General features: G+C 36.8%; 1 protein-coding gene across 2 annotated transcripts in view; it reads right to left on the reverse strand.

Moving 5' to 3' along the window:
- The window catches only part of PCMT1 (protein-L-isoaspartate (D-aspartate) O-methyltransferase), a 51,870-nt gene that overhangs the window by 8,421 nt on the left and 24,224 nt on the right, over positions 1–19,225 (reverse strand). Inside the window, exons 4-7 of one of the 2 annotated variants that reach the window (XM_037034853.1) lie at positions 11,008–11,112; positions 8,864–8,984; positions 6,708–6,793; positions 2,548–2,717 (exon numbers count right to left, since the gene is read on the reverse strand). In XM_037034853.1, coding sequence (XP_036890748.1) covers positions 2,548–2,717; positions 6,708–6,793; positions 8,864–8,984; positions 11,008–11,112 — 482 coding nt within the window. Of the gene's footprint in view, positions 1–2,500; positions 2,718–6,707; positions 6,794–8,863; positions 8,985–11,007; positions 11,113–19,225 lie in introns of both variants that reach the window. The other variant, XM_037034854.1, reaches the window with a different exon arrangement.

Genomic DNA, 19,225 nt, shown 5'->3' on the forward strand with positions numbered 1-19,225 from the left:
AAAGCCCTGGCTGGTGTAGCTCAGTGGATTGAGTGCAGGCCTGCGAACCACATGATCGCGGTTCGATTCCCAGTCAGGGCACATTGCCTGGGTTGCAGGCCAGTTCCCAGCAGGGGACTCACAAGAGGCAACCATACATTGATATTTCTCTCCTTCTCTCCTTTCCTTCCCCTCTAAGGATAAATAAATAAAATCTTTAAAATATATATATTTAACAAAAAAATTATATTTGGTGTCCCTGAGTAAGTCAACTTCCCTTAGTGGTTTCCCATAACATTCCCTGTATTTCTTAGAATAGTCTGTTCATTAAATTCAATTCAAAATCTTGGTTGAATATTTCTGTTTCCTGCCTGGGCCCTGACTGATGGTTTATGAACACAAATAGAAATAGCAGATTAATGGTTTCTTAGGATTTTAAGTTAACTGTTGATGTTTTACCCTTTCAAACATTCTATTTTCTATCAATTTTTACAGTACAAATTTTTTAAATATAGCACTTAATTTCTTTTCCAATCTGTTTCATCTTTATATTCTTTAAATTTATATTCTTTAAATTTAAGGTTTACAACTGATTATATTTGTAATTATAACTACATCTTTGGTTGTAGGAAAATGTATTTGAACAAACAGAAAATTTAACTTAAAAAAAAAAGTCCTCCCAGTACAAAAGAAAAGTTTCCAATGATGAATATATGTAAAATTGCTCCACGGTTTAAAAAGCTGAAGGCCAGAAAGAAAACCAAGTATATATACATTGAAATGTCTGGTACTCAACTGAATAATTACCCATAATTTTAACATTACTCTAATAAATATTCCAAATTTAATATAGTTTACTTTCACCAGGAGCGAATACAGGTATTATGGAACCTAAAGCTTACACAATGGGGAAGGGGAAACTTCTTTGTGAAGAGGGGAAAAAAGAAAACTAAGAACAAGACTATTCATATAATATTAGATATAAGGTCAGGAAGGACCCTAAGCAAGTAAGGGCCCTGAAGCTTAAGTTTCATAAGCTTTATTAAAAATCCACTTCTGGTATCAAAACAAAGCATGTTTTTTCTTTCATTAAATTTTAGGCAGAATGCTCAATACTGACACTTATTGTTTACATTAATAAAAAGAAAAATTTTACACTCAGAAATGAAACTCTGAAACTCTTGACGTCAGATCTCAGTGATGTGTCTGCCCCTTTCCACAGTGACACCGTACAGCTGTGTGACCATGTGATGGTGCTAGCGCCGAGTGAAGGAAGGTGTCATTGGCTGTTAATAACAACAGGATTCTGACAAGACTGATAGCTTTTTAATTTTCTTAAAGAAGTAGCTGTACTCCAGATTAGAATTCAAAGAAAACAACTTTATAACTATATTAGGTAAAGAATAAAATGCAATTCCTAGTAAGATATCCCAGAAATGACCAATCACTTCAACAATCAGAATTTAGTTAAAAGTGAAAACCAACTGATTTACATTCATTACAATTAATTTATTCCAAAACAAAATTTTTGCATTAAAACATTAATTCAGAAACAACATTGGGAGATCTACTGAACTTACAATCACCATGTTACTTATTAAGAAAATAATTATCTTAAAATAAATACCTCTGTCAAATAAAAATAGATTCTAAAACAAGGAAACTGTAAAAGCCTTTCTTATTTTGGCATTTAATCCCGAGTGGTCTTAGCTAATGTCACTGTTACTGATCGCACTCCTCCCCATGGGAGGCAGTGGGGAAAAGAAGGAAGAGGAAGAAATCGTGCCCTCAACTGAAACACTCAGACTATGCTGAGACGCACAACGACGTGGGTGCCATGCTGAGCCGTGCTGTGCTGGAGACTACATTGCGGCACCTCTGGGCGGGTGTGTGAGACCTGGGCACTGGCTTGGAGCTCACAAAACCCCCCTGCTCCCCAGGAACTTAGTTACAAAAGCTTAAACACTGGCTGGCCCGTTCTATAGAAGGGCAATGAGCTTATTAGTTACAGTGGCTCTGAAACAACAGCTGAGTATAAAACAGGCACAGGCTGTCAGACATCCGTGAACTTGACTGAAAGAAATCAAGCTGAGAGGAAGAATGTTCCCTCTGGGATTCTGACACCTTGGAAAACTGGGACAAGAATCTTTTCCTTCTCATTATGACAATGAATGGGGCAGGAAATGATGGCCCCTTCTCTTTGAAGCAAAGTCTTTACCTCCATGCCCTTAGAGCAGTTATAAAAATGATTCGTAAATGTATATCAGGGTGGCTGATGATAAAATCTCCCTAGACAGTACTAAACTGTGGCTGAAATCCTCTAAAAAACACATTTGTGCCAACCAAGTCTCACCCTCCCTTCCCCAAAGATGTGAGTTAAACCAAAAGAAGGGCAGATCATGCAAAATTTCTCTACATTTTTAATGTAGTGAATTTCTGATGTTAAAATGGAGTAGCATAAAAGTGATAACCAAAAAAGCAGCTCTTGCAGTCTAACGTCTTAAAATCCACACCCTTTCACCTTGCATGTGTGGAAGAAGAAAGAGCAGAAGATAAAATCACTTCCACCTGGACCACTGCTTTTCTTTATCTGTTAAAGGCACGTATATCACTCCCATCAGCGGTTTCATTTTGACGCTGCCGTCTTGTAGCTTGTCATACTGCTCCAGCATCTGGTTTCCGCCTGCAGGACCAACTGGCAATATCAATCTTCCACCAGGCTTTAACTGGTCTATTAGCTAAAAGAAAAAAACCACATACACACCAAGTTACAGATCTTGTATTAATAGTCATTCTACATCTCCATAAACAGCCTTCAGTGTCCATGGGCAGGAAGTACAAATGTACTGTATTTGGCACACATGTACTTTGATTGTTAAAGGTATCACTCAGTCCCCACTCATTTACTTATCTGCCTCTCCTACTAAACCGCAGGTCCTTTGATGATAGGGACAGTGTCTTACACAGCCTGGTACGACTGCAATATTCAAATGTCTGAGCTGAACACATAATATAGAATTATCCTCTTGGGAAGGTCAAAGGCAAAGCCAAAAGTTCTGACGCCTACAGGCTTGTTTTGAATCTTTGTGGTTTAGAGGGGAAGTGCAGAAATTCTGCAAGGAATCCATGTCATTGTAGAATGTAGGGCATTACTTAACCAAAGCTAAGGGAACCTTGGCTTTACAATGGAATTTAGGATTGCTGGCGCCATGATGAAGGACGGCAGGGCTGGAGCCCTGAGGCACTGGACTGAGGACCCTGCTGTCCACGAGGAACCAAGACCTCCTCTCAGTGAAAGCCCGCTGCTCAGTGGTAAAATCTATGTTACCATCTGCCTGTAGCTTTACAAGTCACCACTAATCAAAAACAATGAGAAATAAACCTTGCTTTGAACAGTATTGCCACCAAAAGGGTGTCTCAAGTAAAATTTTGCTTGTCAGCAAGTTGGGTTTTTTTTTGCCATTTTAATTTTTACAAAGTAATATTGGCAAGGATTGAGTTGTTTTTTTAAATGTCAAGATTTATAATGAGGAACAGCAGGCTGCTTCCCTCCAATCTTGCTTCTTAAATCCAGTCATTTTAGTCCTTTTAGCTGTGTCTTCATGGGTTACTTTTTTATTTGGAAGTGCTTACTTCTAAAGCACGTCTTTTATTTTTCTTAATTGAGATATAACTGACATATAATATTGTATTCATTTTAAGCATACGACATAAGGACTTGATATGTGTATTACATTGCAAAGTGATCACCACATTTTAAGTTCAATTGACATCCACCACCACACAGTTACAATTTTTTCCTTGGGATGAGAATTTCTAAGACCTACTCTTAGCAACTTTCAAATGTACAATCTAAAATTACCTATAGTTACCATGCTATACAATATTTAATTTTATTGCAAATTATATACTAAATCAGGACTGAGCTCTCTTACATATATTCTTCTCCTTCCCCCCAATCCAACCCAATACCTTAGTTTCTTACTGAAACGACTTTCAGTTGTGACTGTGTAAATATAATTTGCAGCTGAGCCAACAGGTAGTCAACAGTCATTTCCTTTCTTGTACTGTGTAATAGTTGTTTCTCTGCAGTTAAAAACTGAAGCCTTTTCTCTTTTCACTCACTTAATTTCCTTTGTAACTGTTCCTAAACCTTCGTACACTCCAACAACTTAACAAACATATCAAATTGGTGCCCTGTCCTGTTTCGTAGACTCTCCTATGGACTTCTTCTGGCTGCTCCAAGTCTGGCCTGGGACTTCTCTTTGCAATAATACGGGGAACTCTCATCACCTCTCTCCTAAAAAAGATGTCCTACCTTCCTGGATCTCATGGCTTCCTTGCTTTGGTTTTACCTACTGTCTCTCCTCCCTCAGTTTCTGCTGTACTGTTAAAGCAATTCCTCCAGAAGATTCTGTGAAATGGTGCACAGACTACTGCAACGGAGAGCAGCTGAGATTTGCAAGTCTAAAACTATTCTACCCATTTGGCAATATGTGTGGGTACAGAATTCCAGGTTGGCAATCATTTTCAGTTCAGAACAGTGATGGTGTGATTCCAATGTTGCTATTCTATAGTCGGATGCCTTTCTGACTACAATGCTTAACCAATTATCTCTTTTGCTTTTCTGGAAACTTTTAGGATCTTCTCTGTATATCTAGCATTCTGAAATTTCATGGTGATATTGTGGTTCTTCTTTTTTCTTTTTAAAAAAATCATCACACTGGACACTCGAAAGATCTTTTCATAGTATAGAATCATGTCCTTCAGTTCTTAGAAATCTTCTTACTTAGGACTTAGGGCTTAATTGTTCCTTATAAAAATTTCAAGCCGCAGGCCCTCTTTTCAGACCCAGGATTCATCTTTGATTTCCCAAGTTCCGATGCCTCTAATTTCTCAGCCTTTTCAGAGATCTGCAGTGCAAACTACTTCTGCATTGATAGCGCCTTCTGGGGTCTCTTGGGTTTGGTTTCCTCCATCCTCCTGAGTCAACTATCACTCCAGCTGCTTTCTGTCTTCACACACTATAAAGTTCAGGACCGCAAGTATAATCTCCTAGATAGCTGAACACAGTTTGTGTTTCTGTTTCTTGTTTCTCCCGTTGTTTGGTCTGATATCCAAGGGGGGGCATAAATATTTTTACTCATTACCTTAAAACTGGAAAGCCCCTTCAGCATGTATACAAGACCCTTAGATTACTTACAAGTGCTGCTATGCTTAAAATCATTTTGAATTAAAGTTATAAATGTCCTTCAAAATCATCTCAGGGTCTTGGTGAAAACAGTGAGTCCTGCACCCAAGCCCTTTCACTTAAACTCTGTTCTATTTCAGATTTTAATTGTTTGTACCAGGCTGCCAATATGTTTTTTAGTCAAAACACAAAAACAAAACAAAAAAAACTACTGATCATGTGTTCATATAAGAAAATTCTTTGAGCTATTTATGATTTGTATACCTTTCCATACCATGTTAATACTTCAATTAAAATGTATTACAAGCAGCCCTGGCTGGGTGGCTCAGTTGTTTGGAGCATCACCCTGTACAGCAGAAGGTTGTGGGTTCTAGTCCCTGTCAGGACACTCACCTAGGTCGCGGGTTCAATCCCTGGTTGTGGCATGTACAGGAGGCACCTGATGGATGCTTCTCCCTCACACTGATGTTTCTCTCTCTTCCCACTCCCTTTCCTCTCTTTCTTAAATCAATAAACATATCCTTGGGTGAGGACTTTTTAAAAAAATGTGTTAAAGCCACTGGTTTAGTAAAACAAAAACAAAACAAAACAAAACAAAACACAGATAACAGAGCCAGATAGAAGATGTGATTTTCCCACAGTCATTTAGCCAGCCAGTAGCAAGTCAGTGATTACAACAAATTCCCCAACTTTCAGCGTCTCATACCTGATCTACACATACAATAAGAACCCTTTCTAGGCTGGGGAGCAGATCAGACTAGGCAGAAAATGCCACTAGTCAACAACTATGTAAAACTTGTATGTAATAGAAACCTAAGATTTCAATAAACTTAACCAAGAATTATTAAGAGCTGACATAAGCTTTTCAGAGTCTTACAAAATGAAAAGTCAATTCTGTACTTCAATATTTCCTTGACCATAATATTCAACACTGGAATATCCTTTCCCCAAATGGGAAGAACACAAATTCTCTTATTCTGAAGATTAGATCAAGTTTCAGTCCTGTATGAATTCTCCTTATCACTCTACGAAAAATTCTTTTGTAACCTTGAAATGGTACAGGATTTTCATTTTATTCAATATGTATCATATGCTAATAATATGCTATCACATCACTAATTTCCCTGTTATATGTATGACACACCTCCTCTGGCATATAAGCTTTGTGAGGGTAAAATGTATGACAAATACTTCCCGGTCTCTCCCAGGCACCTAATAGTTGTGTACATTCGGTATTAAATCAATCAAGTGATTACTAGAGCATGAACTCTAGAGGGATTTTCCCAATTCCACTGGCAGACTAGTTCTTTGTTGGTTCAAATATTTCTTCCAAAGATAGCCATGAGCTGGGGTTTAGTAATCTTGATGTCATTTATACAACTGTTTGCATATGGAAGCAATAATTACCTACTAACTGTAACTACAATGCACAACACGAGAGTGTAACTATATTTTGAACACCATCTAGAAGTCATTCTCCTATAAATCTTTGAGAGGTTTAGCTGAAAGCACACAAACACAGAAAAACACAACTCACTGCTTGGGGCACAACTGGGGCTGCAGCGCCTACGTGAATAGCGTCGTAAGGGGCTTCTTCGGCATAGCCCATTCTCCCGTCCCCCACTGAAAGAAAATGTACACTTTTAGTACCTGTCCAGATAGAAGTGCTTAGTGTGAAAATTTTAAAGCAGGGAAAGGATAGTTTTGCTTGCTTATTTGTTTGTTTTAAATAATGATAATGGGACAACTGAATCTGCATATGGAAAAAATATACACTTGGGCCCTTGACCTCAGATATACACCAAAGTCAATGTCAGAAAGATCAAAGACCTAAATGTGGAAACCTAAAGAATAAAGTTTCTGAGAAATAATATAGAGAAATATCTTCATGCCTTCAGAGTAGCCTATAGCAGGACACAGAAAGCACTGGGGAAAAAAATGGTAAGTCCAGCTACATTAAAACTAAGAATTTCTATTTATCAAAAAGGACCTATGTGAGAGTGAACAGCCATGCCACAGGGTGAGAGAAGAGATTTATAACATGCATGAATAGACCAATTGCTAGTCTCTAGAAGTCCTACAAATCTAAGAAAAATATAAACACTCTGCGTCTGAATAGGCATTTCACAAAAGAGGAAACTAAATGGCCACACATATGAAAAAGTGTTCAACCTCACTGGTTAATAGGAAAATACAAAATTAACATCACAAAGAGATACTGTTATATACTCACTAAGTGGGCAAAAAGAAAAAGCTAATAATACCAAATGCTGGTAGAGATGTAAAGTAATAGGAATCCTGACACACTGCTGCTGGGAATGTACAATTGGTTCAGTCACTTTAGAGACAGTTTTGCGATGTCTATGGTAACCCCGAGAGCCTACAGTGATGCTCCTAGAGAAATGAGTGCCTGCATGATGACTGAATATATGTATGAATCTGGGCTCACGGACACATATGTTCACAGCAGCACCATGAATATCCACAAATTAGAAATAACTCAAAATACCAAGCTACAGTAGAATTAAAATTTTTTGTGGTGTCCTTAGAATGGAATGCTGTACAACAGTAAAAATGTATGCAAAAAATGGGTGAATCATACAAACATAAAATTGAATGAAAGAATTCATTCATTACAGAATGATCACAGAACGTATACTGCATGGTTCCATTTATCTAAAGTTCAAAATTAAATTAAACATTACTTTTGGCAGTGCAATTAGGCAGTAAATGTGCAGAAGTAATGACACTGTAACCACAAGGGAGAAGGGCGGGAGCTGTGATGAGGGAAAAGGAAGCTGAGCACTTCCCAGGTACCGATATAACATCCAATTTCTTGATCAGTGTGGTGAGTAAATAGGTATTTTATTAAGCTTCATATTTATGTTTTTTGCATTTTTTAATGTTTTCTTATTTCTCTCAATAGAAAATGTGCTCCTTTGGAAATAGTGCCATTGTATATTGCTGAGGGGAAAAAAGCAAACTACAGGACAATATGTATAGTATGAGTTAACCTCTGTGTGTGTGCAATTTATTCATACACGTACTTGTATTTAGAAAACTTAAAAGGGAAAAGGAGAGGCTGTCTTTTCTACCTTACATATCTGCCCTGTTTACATTTTTTTATAATGAATACCTGTTACTTTGGTATTATTTATATGTGGAATCTAATGAACAAAATAAACTAACAAACAAAACAGAAATAGTCTCATAGATACAGACCAGACCGACAGCTGTCAGAGGAGAGGGGTGTTGTGTGGTGATTACAAGAGGGAGCGGGGTGGGGGAGGTAGGCCTGAGTAAAGGAGGGTTAAATGGAGATAGAAGGAAATTTGACTTGGGGTGGTGAACACACAAAACAATATATAATTGGTATATTATAAAATTGTACACCTGAATCCTATATAATTTTATTAACTAATTTTACCCTAATGATTTTTTTAAAAGAGCAATGAAGAAAGAACTCAACATGGACACTTTCTGAAACAGTTAATAGTGATGTCAACCAAGGTCTCAAAGTCAAGGTAGAGTAGCATAACATTTTCAAGTAATTGGTTTCTTACTTTGTACTTAAAAGTGAATGTTTTTAAAAATGCAGTAATTAATTAGTTCTGAGTATTATTTAGCTGCATGGGGATCTTTTGAAAAAAAAAATTCTCCGGAGAAGAAAATTTTAAGTTTTCTGATACTCACCAACCAGTTGCACTCTCCCTGAAGACAAAAGCATTGGGTCATCCTTTCTGACATTATTTATTGAGTCGTCTACTAGCTCTTTAATGTGGTCAATTCCTACGACTCTTCCACTAGCTCCAACCTGGAAATGAGAATAATCCAATAGCTCACTGGTCTAAATTTGTCTTTCTAAAGTGTCATTAAAGTACTTCCTTATGTAAAGTCATATTTTCAAGTGAGAAATAAAGACAGCTAAAGATTCTGATTAGATTGTTATTGTTTATTAGAAATTATTTACCAAATACAACTTTCTCAACTATAACCCTCAAATAAATAATTATATTTAAGTAATTAAAAAGCCAGAATAAGCCCTGGGTGGTGGTTTAGTTGGTTGTAACATCGTCCCATGCACCAAAAGGGTTCGATTCCCAGTCGTGCATACAGGTGGCAAACAATCCAAGTTTCTCTCTCACATCAATGTTTTTCTCTCTCCCTACCTTCCTCTCTAAAATCAATAAAAACATATCTTTGGGTGAGGATTAAAAAAAACTTGAATAGATTATTAAAACTTGTAATATGAAAAAAAATGCTATCATTCTTTCGTTTAGAATTTTTAAATCCAGGACCATGCTGGAAGATTTAACTACCAATATTAAATGGTAGTTAATGCAATCATTTTTTTGCATAAATTAAATCTAGAAATGTGACTTTAAATATTAAAACATTACATAACAATTTTATAAAGATTTAAATAATTTTATAGGGGTTTCTATATCTGATTCTACTGCCATTTTGTGAAAAGTATAAAAATATAAAATAGCCCCAAATATAAATGTTAATTGTAAAAAATATTTTATACAATAAAGACTTCCATGTCAGTCTAGCTGGGTTCACATCTAAGTTTCATTACTACTTACAATGATACAACCTTGGCAAGCTATTCTACGAATCACATTTCTCAGCTGTAAAATGAGGAGTAAAAGGTAAATACCTCATAAATGATGTGAGGATTAAATTGGAGAATACATGAAAAGCATTCAGAACACTGACTAGCATGAGCTAGATGTGTGAAAAATAATAAATTAAATTGCCCTAATTTTTAAAAAGAACTCAGAATTTAATGATTTTTTAAAAATAAATTTTTCTCTGAAACCATAAATATCTTAAATTTAAAAATAACCTCATTAAATATTATTTCTAAGCTTTGGGGAAAAAAAGCCCTGACATCCCATTAGTGAGGCCTTACCTTCTACAAAATAAGTAAAAAATATTGAACAGAGCCCTGGCTGGTAGCTCTGTGGATTGAGCCCGGGCCTGCAAACCAAAGGATCGAGGTTCAATTCCCAGTCAGGGCACATGCCTGGGTTGCAGGCCAGATCCCAGCAGGGGATGCAAGAGAGGCAACCCCACACTAATGTTTCTCTACCTCTTTCCTTCCCTTCCCCTCTAAAGATAAAGAAATAAAATCTTTAAAAAATATATTGAACAGAACTATCTCAATCCTTGTTATGTGCTGGACACTGTTCTGGATGCTTAAGAAATATGAAGAAAAAAAATGAGACAAAACTTCTGCCTCCCTGGAACTTAACATGCTAGTGGTCTGCTGATTATACCTGGATAGCAAGTTAAATGGATTCTAGTCCAAGGTAGAAAGTCCAAGGGATTCTCTATCCTCTTTCCCAATAAGCCTGCAGGAGGATTTAGATATCAAACTCTATTATTTTCTGCCAGATGAGAACTTGGAAGCATACAGTCTGGGAGGTACTGTCTATCATCTTGTGATCAGAGGAGAAGAGCCCGTGTGACAATGAAGCCAACTTGTGGAGGTAGGCAAAGCCAAACCAAACCCTCAGAGAAACCCACTGTCAATAACATCCGATCTTCTGAACCCTGCCACACAAGAAGCCAGCTACACTTTAGATGTTTCCACTGTATGAACCAAATAAATTCCTTTTTAGCACTGCCAGTTTAGATGGAGTGTTCTGTCCCCTACAAGAACAATAAAAAATCCTAGTGATATGTATTCCAACTGCTTCCTTGGTAGAATTAAAAAAAAACCCTTTGGTAACTTTTTAGGGCAAAAATATACAGCCAAATCATACATAGGCCATGTAGAACTATGGTTCTGTTAGGGCCAGAATGAAAAAACAAAATAAAGGTCTTACCATACGTGCAAAACATGCAGTAAGGATTCCACTTCCAGATCCTACATCAAGAGCTTTAGCTCCTTCATGCAATTGATCAAATAGAAGTTCTAGTGCATATGCATGCTGCCAAAAGAAAACAAATATCCTTTTTTTTCAATATACAACATGACATATCTTTAAAGAAAGTTGCCAAGTTCATACCAATGTTACTACTATTGTCGTCTGCCAAGACAACAAAAACATATTACATAGTACTTACATCTACAGAGGAATTACATAAGAAAATTCTCATTGTTTGATTATATTTGTACATTTAATTTAAATGTTTCAGTAATTTTTTTACCCCCAGAGTGTGAATTTTTTAAATTTAGTTAATCCCAAGTCAAAACTCACAAAAGGATTCACGGTGAAAAGTCTCTATCCCGCCCTGTCCCAACCTTCCCCATCCCCAGCCAGTTTCACTCCGAAAAGGCAACCAATATCACCAGTTTCTTATGATGCCTTCCCAAACATATCCATTCCATGTACACACAAGCAAATGCATATGTGTTTTTCATTTATTATATCCTAAAGAAACTTCATCAATATTTAAATAGCCTGTTTCTTTTTTTAATGACTGAGGAGTATATTTTTGTATGAACATATTATAGAACAACCACCCCTAATGAGAGATATTCAAGTTAGATCCAATCACCAATAACAAAAGTGATGAAATAATCTTAAAAGGTGTATCTGTAGAATAATATAATAATCTTATAAAGTATATCTATGGGATAACTTTCTAAAAGTAGAATTGAGAAGGCCAAAGGATATATTTTTATATTTACAGTAGATACAGATTATAAATTAAATAAAATCATAATGTTTATGCTTTGGATTAAACCAAGAAATAAAGCTTTCACTACTTTATCTTCTTTATAACTTACATTTCAGTGCTTTTCTAAAATATGAGGTTAGAACTAATAAATGTTATCTTACGAACTGTCCCGGTATGTTCACTAAAAATCATCAAATCCTATAGCAATAAAACATTTTCTACCAGAATTCAGTTGATAAAAACACACATCCATGACCTGGCCAGGTGGCTCAGTTGGTTGGAGCATCATCCCATGCACCTTTTGGTGAGTTCGATTCCTGGTCAAAGGCACATACTGATACTGTGGGTTTGATCCCCAGTCAGGGTGCATAGGGGTGCATATAGGAGGCAATCCATCAAATTTTCTCTCTCACATTAACTTTTCTTTTCTTTTTTTTCTCTCTCTCAAATGAGTAAAACATGTCCTTGGGTGAAGGTTTAAAAAAAAAATTTTAATTACACATTCATGAATCCATAGTGATAATAAGTAATACATATATACATCTACACGTATATAGATAGAGAATAAGGGGAAATTGTTCCCAATTAATAAACATGGATGAAATTATAAAATTAGAAAATCACCATTTGGCAACCATTTTAGTAACAAATGAGTCAGGCAAAAATTATAAGTGAATACTAAAACCAGTGAATTATAATTTGAGGAATAACAGGGAATTTACATAATCGCAAAGTGTTTGCCCGAGACATTTATTACAAAAGGAAAAATTATAATTTTACAGTGGAGTTCAGAAAAAAAATTCTCGATGAAGAAACGTAGTTGACACTACCTTAATCAGATGATAAGGTTAACATCACCAGTGGAACACAATGACATCTTCACACGACACTAGCTAAAATATATCCTGGAATATTCTGGAATATTCCAGGCAAAAATGCATAGCCCTATCTAATCACAAGAACACAGCAGACATACCTAAATTAAGAGACATTCTTTAAAATAACTGGCTTGCATTCACGAAAACCTTCAAGACCATAAAAGAAAAGACCGAGGGACTGTTTTAGATTCAAAAAGACTAAGGAGACATGACAACTGACTAAAACTTGGTCTGCATCTTCCTTTTCCAATCCAGAACATTACTAGAGCAACTAATGAAATCTGAATAAGGCCTGTGAATTGGCTAACAGTGTTATATCCATGTTAATTTCATGATTTTGATCATTGTACTGATTATTTAAGAGAATGTCCTATTTCTAAAGGTAAAAAGCATTCTGCTTGCAAATTACTCCCTAAGTTCATAAAGAAACGTATGTATTTCATATATATATTTGTATATGTGTGCATGTACGTGTGTAGAAAGAGGGAGAGGACAGGGAGAAAGAAATAAAGAAAGTGATAAAGCAAATATAGTAAAATGATAAGATTCAGGGAATACGAGTAAAAGGTATAGAAAAACTACTTGTATTCTTACATTTCTGTAAGTCTAAAATTCTGTTAAAATAAAAAAAATCATCAGAAAGAGGTAATGTGTTCCAAATAGAGGACAGACTGGAAACTCTGTAATTGGAAAACTAATTTAGTGATAGAAGCCGGAATGCTGGTTACTCTGAGGACAGAAGGCGTAGGAAAGGGCAGGAGGGAACCTTGTAGGTACAGGAAACATTCTCTACCTTGATCTGGGTAGTGTTTACGAATATGCACACATGTCAACATTCATCAAGCTGTATACGTATAATCTATGCACTTTACTGTGTGTGTATTATAACTTAAAAAACTAAGTGCCACTAGGAAACAACCACATTCAGAATGTGGGAGATTCTACAGGATAAATGAATGAGTTTTGTCAATAAATAAACGGCAAAAAGAAAAGGACAATTAACATTTTTAAAAGACTAAAAAGACTACAAAGATGCAATGTATGGACCTTATCCAGATCCTGAAAAAGCAAATCAACTGTAAAAAAATGTTTTTTGAAACACCTGGGAAAGTTTGAACATGGGTAAGATATAAGATAATATTAAGAAACACTGTTTGGCATGTTAGGGTATTATAGTTGTGTTTTTGAAGTCTTTCAGTTTTACACTAAAGTATTTAGGGGTAAAATATTATGTTCAAAATTTGCTTTAAAATGGTTCAACAAAAGGAAATCATATAGATTCTTTTGCAAAGAGACTCTTGCCTAAAGAGTGAAAACCACCAATACTATGAAAAAAAGCTTTGGACTAAAGACCAAAAGTTCTGGCTTCTACTTGTTCTAAATTTATTAGCCCTGTGACATTGGATATTATTTATAGCTCATTGTTCCTCAGTTTTCATGTCATTACTATGGAGAGAAAAACAGTTGTTCCTATCCTGCTTTCTCCTCAGAAGTATCGTTGTGATTAAAAGTCATATGATGTATTTAAGAAAAAGTCAACGATTACAGCACAATGATTTGTTGCTGCTTCTCTTTAAGGTACTTCAAAGTCATTTATAGAGGTAAAATTAACAATGAATCGATCTTTTACTTCTACTTAGTGTGTTTTTGGTAACCTTTCTCTTAGGAAATCTTGTGTATAATTGTAAATCAGTGGACTCCCTCTTTTGCTTGATTCAGAATGAAATGACTTGGTTAGTCAAAATAATCTGGTTAAGGCCCTCCTTTCCCTTTTCTCATGTTACCCTGTCCTATCCCTTCCATTTCTCGACAGTCATTCCTAAATCCATTAAGATGGGCTGAGCAAGGCCGCTGCCCATATCCAGGGGCCATTTCATCCAGCTGAAATGCCCAGTTAGAAGTGTCAGGGCCCAAGCAGGTTCAGGGGGCATCTGTGCCCACACGGGGGACTGGAGTGAACCAAGAGTCAGGGCCCAGCTAGATGAGGGTTTCTGCGTACAACACTGGATCAGGCAGGTGTCAGAGTAGAAATGGTGGACTGGGGCTGCGGGGGTGGGGGAGAGGAGACAGGGATAGCAGTGGGAAATTGGTTACAAACAAGAGGATCAACCAAATAAATAAATATATTTCGGAAAATTGAACCAGTTTTCTCACTGCCAGAAAAGGAAGTTAAATATGGAAAGGGAGAGAACAGGAAACCACAAAAACATACTAGTATAAATAAATAAGAAACAGACATTTATGATCTCAAAGTAAACCCTCACAAGGATAATTATTAATTGCAAAAGCCAGTAAGAGTAACTCTACAGTGGAGAAGACTGGCAGACACCACCTTAATCAAGTGTGTATCACATCTTCAGAAGTGGGCCAAATCAAAGTCGTTCTCTGTCTGATAGGACTGTGATGAGTACCCAGCATCACTTCTATGGTGTCCCCACCGAAGTGGCACGACCAAAATCTGGTCATGAGGAAAGATTAGACAGCCCAAACTGAAGGACATCAGCAATATAATTGGCCTGAAATCTTGAAAGGACTCAGGCGATGAAAGTAAAGGAAGCTAAGGAACTGTTCCAGACTGACGGAGACTAAAAGAGGAGCGATTCTGCGGGATCTTTTATTACATCGAGGACATAGCAGGGACAAGTGGAAAAGCTGGAAAGGAGACTGATGATTAAAAGGCAGTAACGTACCAATGTTCCTGTCCTAGTTTTGGTGGTTATATAATTTATACTGCGCATTTCCTTGTTTGAAGGAAATACACACAAAAGTATTTAGAGGCGATGGGGCATCATTTCACCAACTTGCTCTTAAGGAGTAGAGAAAGCTTCTTGATGTGGTACTTGCAACTTTTCTGTAAGTTTGACATTGTTTCAAATTTTTAAAAAATTTAACTTTATCATGCTGGTCAGGTAGCTCAGTTGGTTAGAACGTCATCCCAATACCCTGTGGCTGTGGGTTCAATGCCTAGTCAGGGCACATATAAGAATCAACCAATGAATGTATCAATAAGTGTAACAAATTGATGTTTGTTTTCTCTCTCTCTCTCATCAATAAAAAAAGAATGTTGATTTAAAAAATTCTTTATCTTTCATTGTTATTTCAAAATGATATTGTGGGATACTATCTTCAAATAATCAACCAGTAGAGCAAGTAAGTGTTGGTTAGTTAATAAGATTTCTAAGAGACACATTGGATTAATTAACTATTACTGAGGAAATTGCTGGAGATATTTTACCAAATTAAAGTTGTTTTTAGACAAGAGGCTTAACCCCAAAGATGGAGCTCCTATAGAAAGAGAGTTTGTGTACGTTTTCAGGATAAGATCTGTAGTTTTTAAGAATCTGTAGATTCTTGAAACAATCATTATTCCCTGAAAGTTAATAATTCCCATTAATAAGGAAACAAATCTTACACCATTAGAAAATAAAATAATCTAACCCCCCCCAAAATAACTCCTATAATACCTGACTTTCCTGAATCCAGAAATCAAAGGACTACAGGGGACTTCTGTAAGGTACCAATCCCCAATCCATAGGCAGTACTGTCCCAACTTAATTCCAAAAAAATTCAAGAATTTTTTTCAGTACTATGTTTGTATAAGATTTGTTTTTTTAAAAAAGGGGTATATACTAAGTTATTAAAGTCTCATTCAGATTTAAAATGTTGGGGCTGCCCTGGCTGGTATGGCTCAGTGGACTGAGTGCCAACCTGTGAACCAAAGGGTCACAAGGTCGATTCCTGGTCAGGGCACATGCCCGGGTTGTGGGCCCGGTCCTTGGTAGGGGTGCTTGGTGGGCAACCACACACTGATGTTTCTCTTTCTCTCTCTCCCTTCCTTCTGATCTCTAAAAATAAATAAATAAAATTTAAAAAATAAAATAAAATGCCAAGGCCTTCAATCATAATTACTAGTTTTTTTCATGTTTTTATCACTCTAGGTATTTTTCTGGAAAACCCATGCTCATCTCTAAATATAAAAATTAAAATTTTCAAACCCATAAAAACCCTCAAAATACAATGAACACTATATTCTCCTCATATACAAAGCCACCAACTGTTTATATAATGTATACTATTTTATCAAACCATCTAAAAACAGGCTATAGATGTGATACTTCATTCCTAAAAACTTCAGCATGCATCTGCCAAAAAAAAATACAACCCTAGGACATCTTCCTTGGCAACCACACGGCCACTATTAGCACGCTCAAAAAAATCATCGATTTAGTATTATCCAACATGTGCACCATACTCAAATTTCCCTTTTTGTCCTCAAAATGAGTCCTTCATAGCTGTTTTTTCCCCAATCCATTCAAAGTTTGAGCACTGCACTTGCCAGTCTGGCGTATTTTCCCTACCAACTCTCTTCCATCCCCTTCTCTCTGTTCTTCAGAATACTGACTCCTCCAAGGAGACTCATCTGGTTGTCCCACATAATGCCCCATATTCTGGATATATCAGTTTCCTCGTGGTTAGACTCAGGCCAAACACCTCTAGCAAGAGCACCACTTGGGGCTCAGTGGGTACCTCCCACTGCATCACATCAGGAGGCACACAGCGTTGGGCAATCCCACCACCAAAGTGCTTTCCAAGGCGGCTGCACCGTTTTACAATCCCACCAGCAATGTAGGAGGGTTCCAATTTCTCCACCTTCTTGTCAACACTTGCTGTTGTATGTTTTATTTGAGCACCTGCCAAGCTCAGCCTCTCAGTAAATGTGGTGATCACAAGGTCACCTACTTTTCAAGGCCTATTTTTTCTTTATAATTGACAAGTAACATGTACAGTAATAATTTGAGACTACATGGATATTTTTGTTTCCCAACAACCTTCCTTTTAATAGTTTTAGATTAATTGGTGAGTATGAAACAGTGATTTTTAATAACTCTATTACTCTTTTCATATTTATTTTTAATCCTCACCTGAGGATACATTTGATTTTTTTTGAGAGAGAGAGAGAGAGGGAGGGAGGAAGGGAGCGAGAGAGAGAAACATAAATGTGAGAAACACCAATCAGCTGCCTTCTGTAGGTGCCCCTACTGGGACGGAACCCACACCCTCGGTGTGTGCCCTGACCAGATATCATGTCCACAACCTTCTGGTGTTCAGGATGATGTGCCCACCAACTGAGCAACCTGGACAGGGCTCCTTTCACATTTATTAATGGTCTTTCTTTTGGCTTTATTATTTTTCCCTTTCTTTTTTTTAATCTCTATGAATTTATAGATTTTGTTTCTTAATTCACTGTGTTAAATCCACTGTCTTCATTATCTATCACTTTTTGATTCTCAAATTGTCTCCAATGTGGCCTCTGGAAGTCTCTTTAAACCTGCTCCTATGTCCTTCAGACATTACTCCATTAGCCTTTGAGTTCTTCCTCACTTTCCAACCTTCAGTCACTTCTCCAAGGAGCACTAATCTCTTTAGAGAGAAATGGTATTTGGGATTCAATATCTGGATACTGAGCATGCTCACTACTACCAGGATGCCATTTTAACAGGTTGTTTTTCATCTCTTGCCCACTGTATATATCACAATTCTAATTAAGACTTTGAAAAATAGCCCTGGCTGGTGTAGCTCAGTGGATTGAGCACAGGCCTGCGAACCACAGGATCGCAGTTCGATTCCCAGTCAGGGCACATGCCTGGGTTGCAGGCCAGTTCCCAGCAGGGGACGCATAAGAGGCAACCATACATTGATATTTCTTTCCTTCCCTTCCTCTCTAAATAAATAAAATCTTTAAAAAATATATTTTAAAAAAAAGACTTCAAAAAAAATCCCAGGGCTGTAGTTACTTCCAAGCCTGTGATTTTAAGGTTCATTAAACATAGATATTACTTCTCTTTGCCCCTCAATTTCTGTTTCTCTTTTAATAGTTTTAAGGTCCACACAATAAATAATAGAAGATCATAACTGCTTGTCCATATAACACAATTAATACCACTTTATTATACTAACATCCTTCTTCTGCAAGCATCAAAGGACACAATGTTTATTGTTTGTATATGCTTACATATGTACAGACTACAAACACACACACATTTTCTTTCTTTTTTATCCTCGCCTGAGGACATTTTTTCTTTACTTCTAGAGAGAGAGGAAGAGAGAAAAGAAGGGAGAGAGAGAAACGTCCATGAGATGCATCAACAGATCGCCTCCGGTACACATCTGGACATTGTGTCCAGAGGAGATGTAAGGAGATGGTCAATAAACACATGAAAAGGTTCTCCACATTATTATCATTAGGAAAATGCAAATCAAAACCAAATGAAATGCCACTTCACAGCTACAGGGATGGATAAAGTAAATAAAACATACAACAGCAAGTGTTGACAAGAAGGTGGAGAAATTGGAACCCTCCTACATTGCCGGCGGGATTGTAAAATGGTGCAGCCGCCTTGAAAAGCACTTTGGCAGCTCCTTAAAATGTGAAACATAGAATTGCCATGTTCCATACCATATTCCAAGTACACAAGTATACCCAAGAGAACTGAAAATATATGTACACACACACACCTATACATTAATGTTCACACTTTCT

Source organism: Sturnira hondurensis, unplaced genomic scaffold (genome assembly GCF_014824575.4).
Source record: "Sturnira hondurensis isolate 20B ecotype Veracruz unplaced genomic scaffold, ASM1482457v3 Scaffold0022201, whole genome shotgun sequence".
NCBI classification, from domain to species: Eukaryota; Metazoa; Chordata; class Mammalia; order Chiroptera; family Phyllostomidae; genus Sturnira; species Sturnira hondurensis.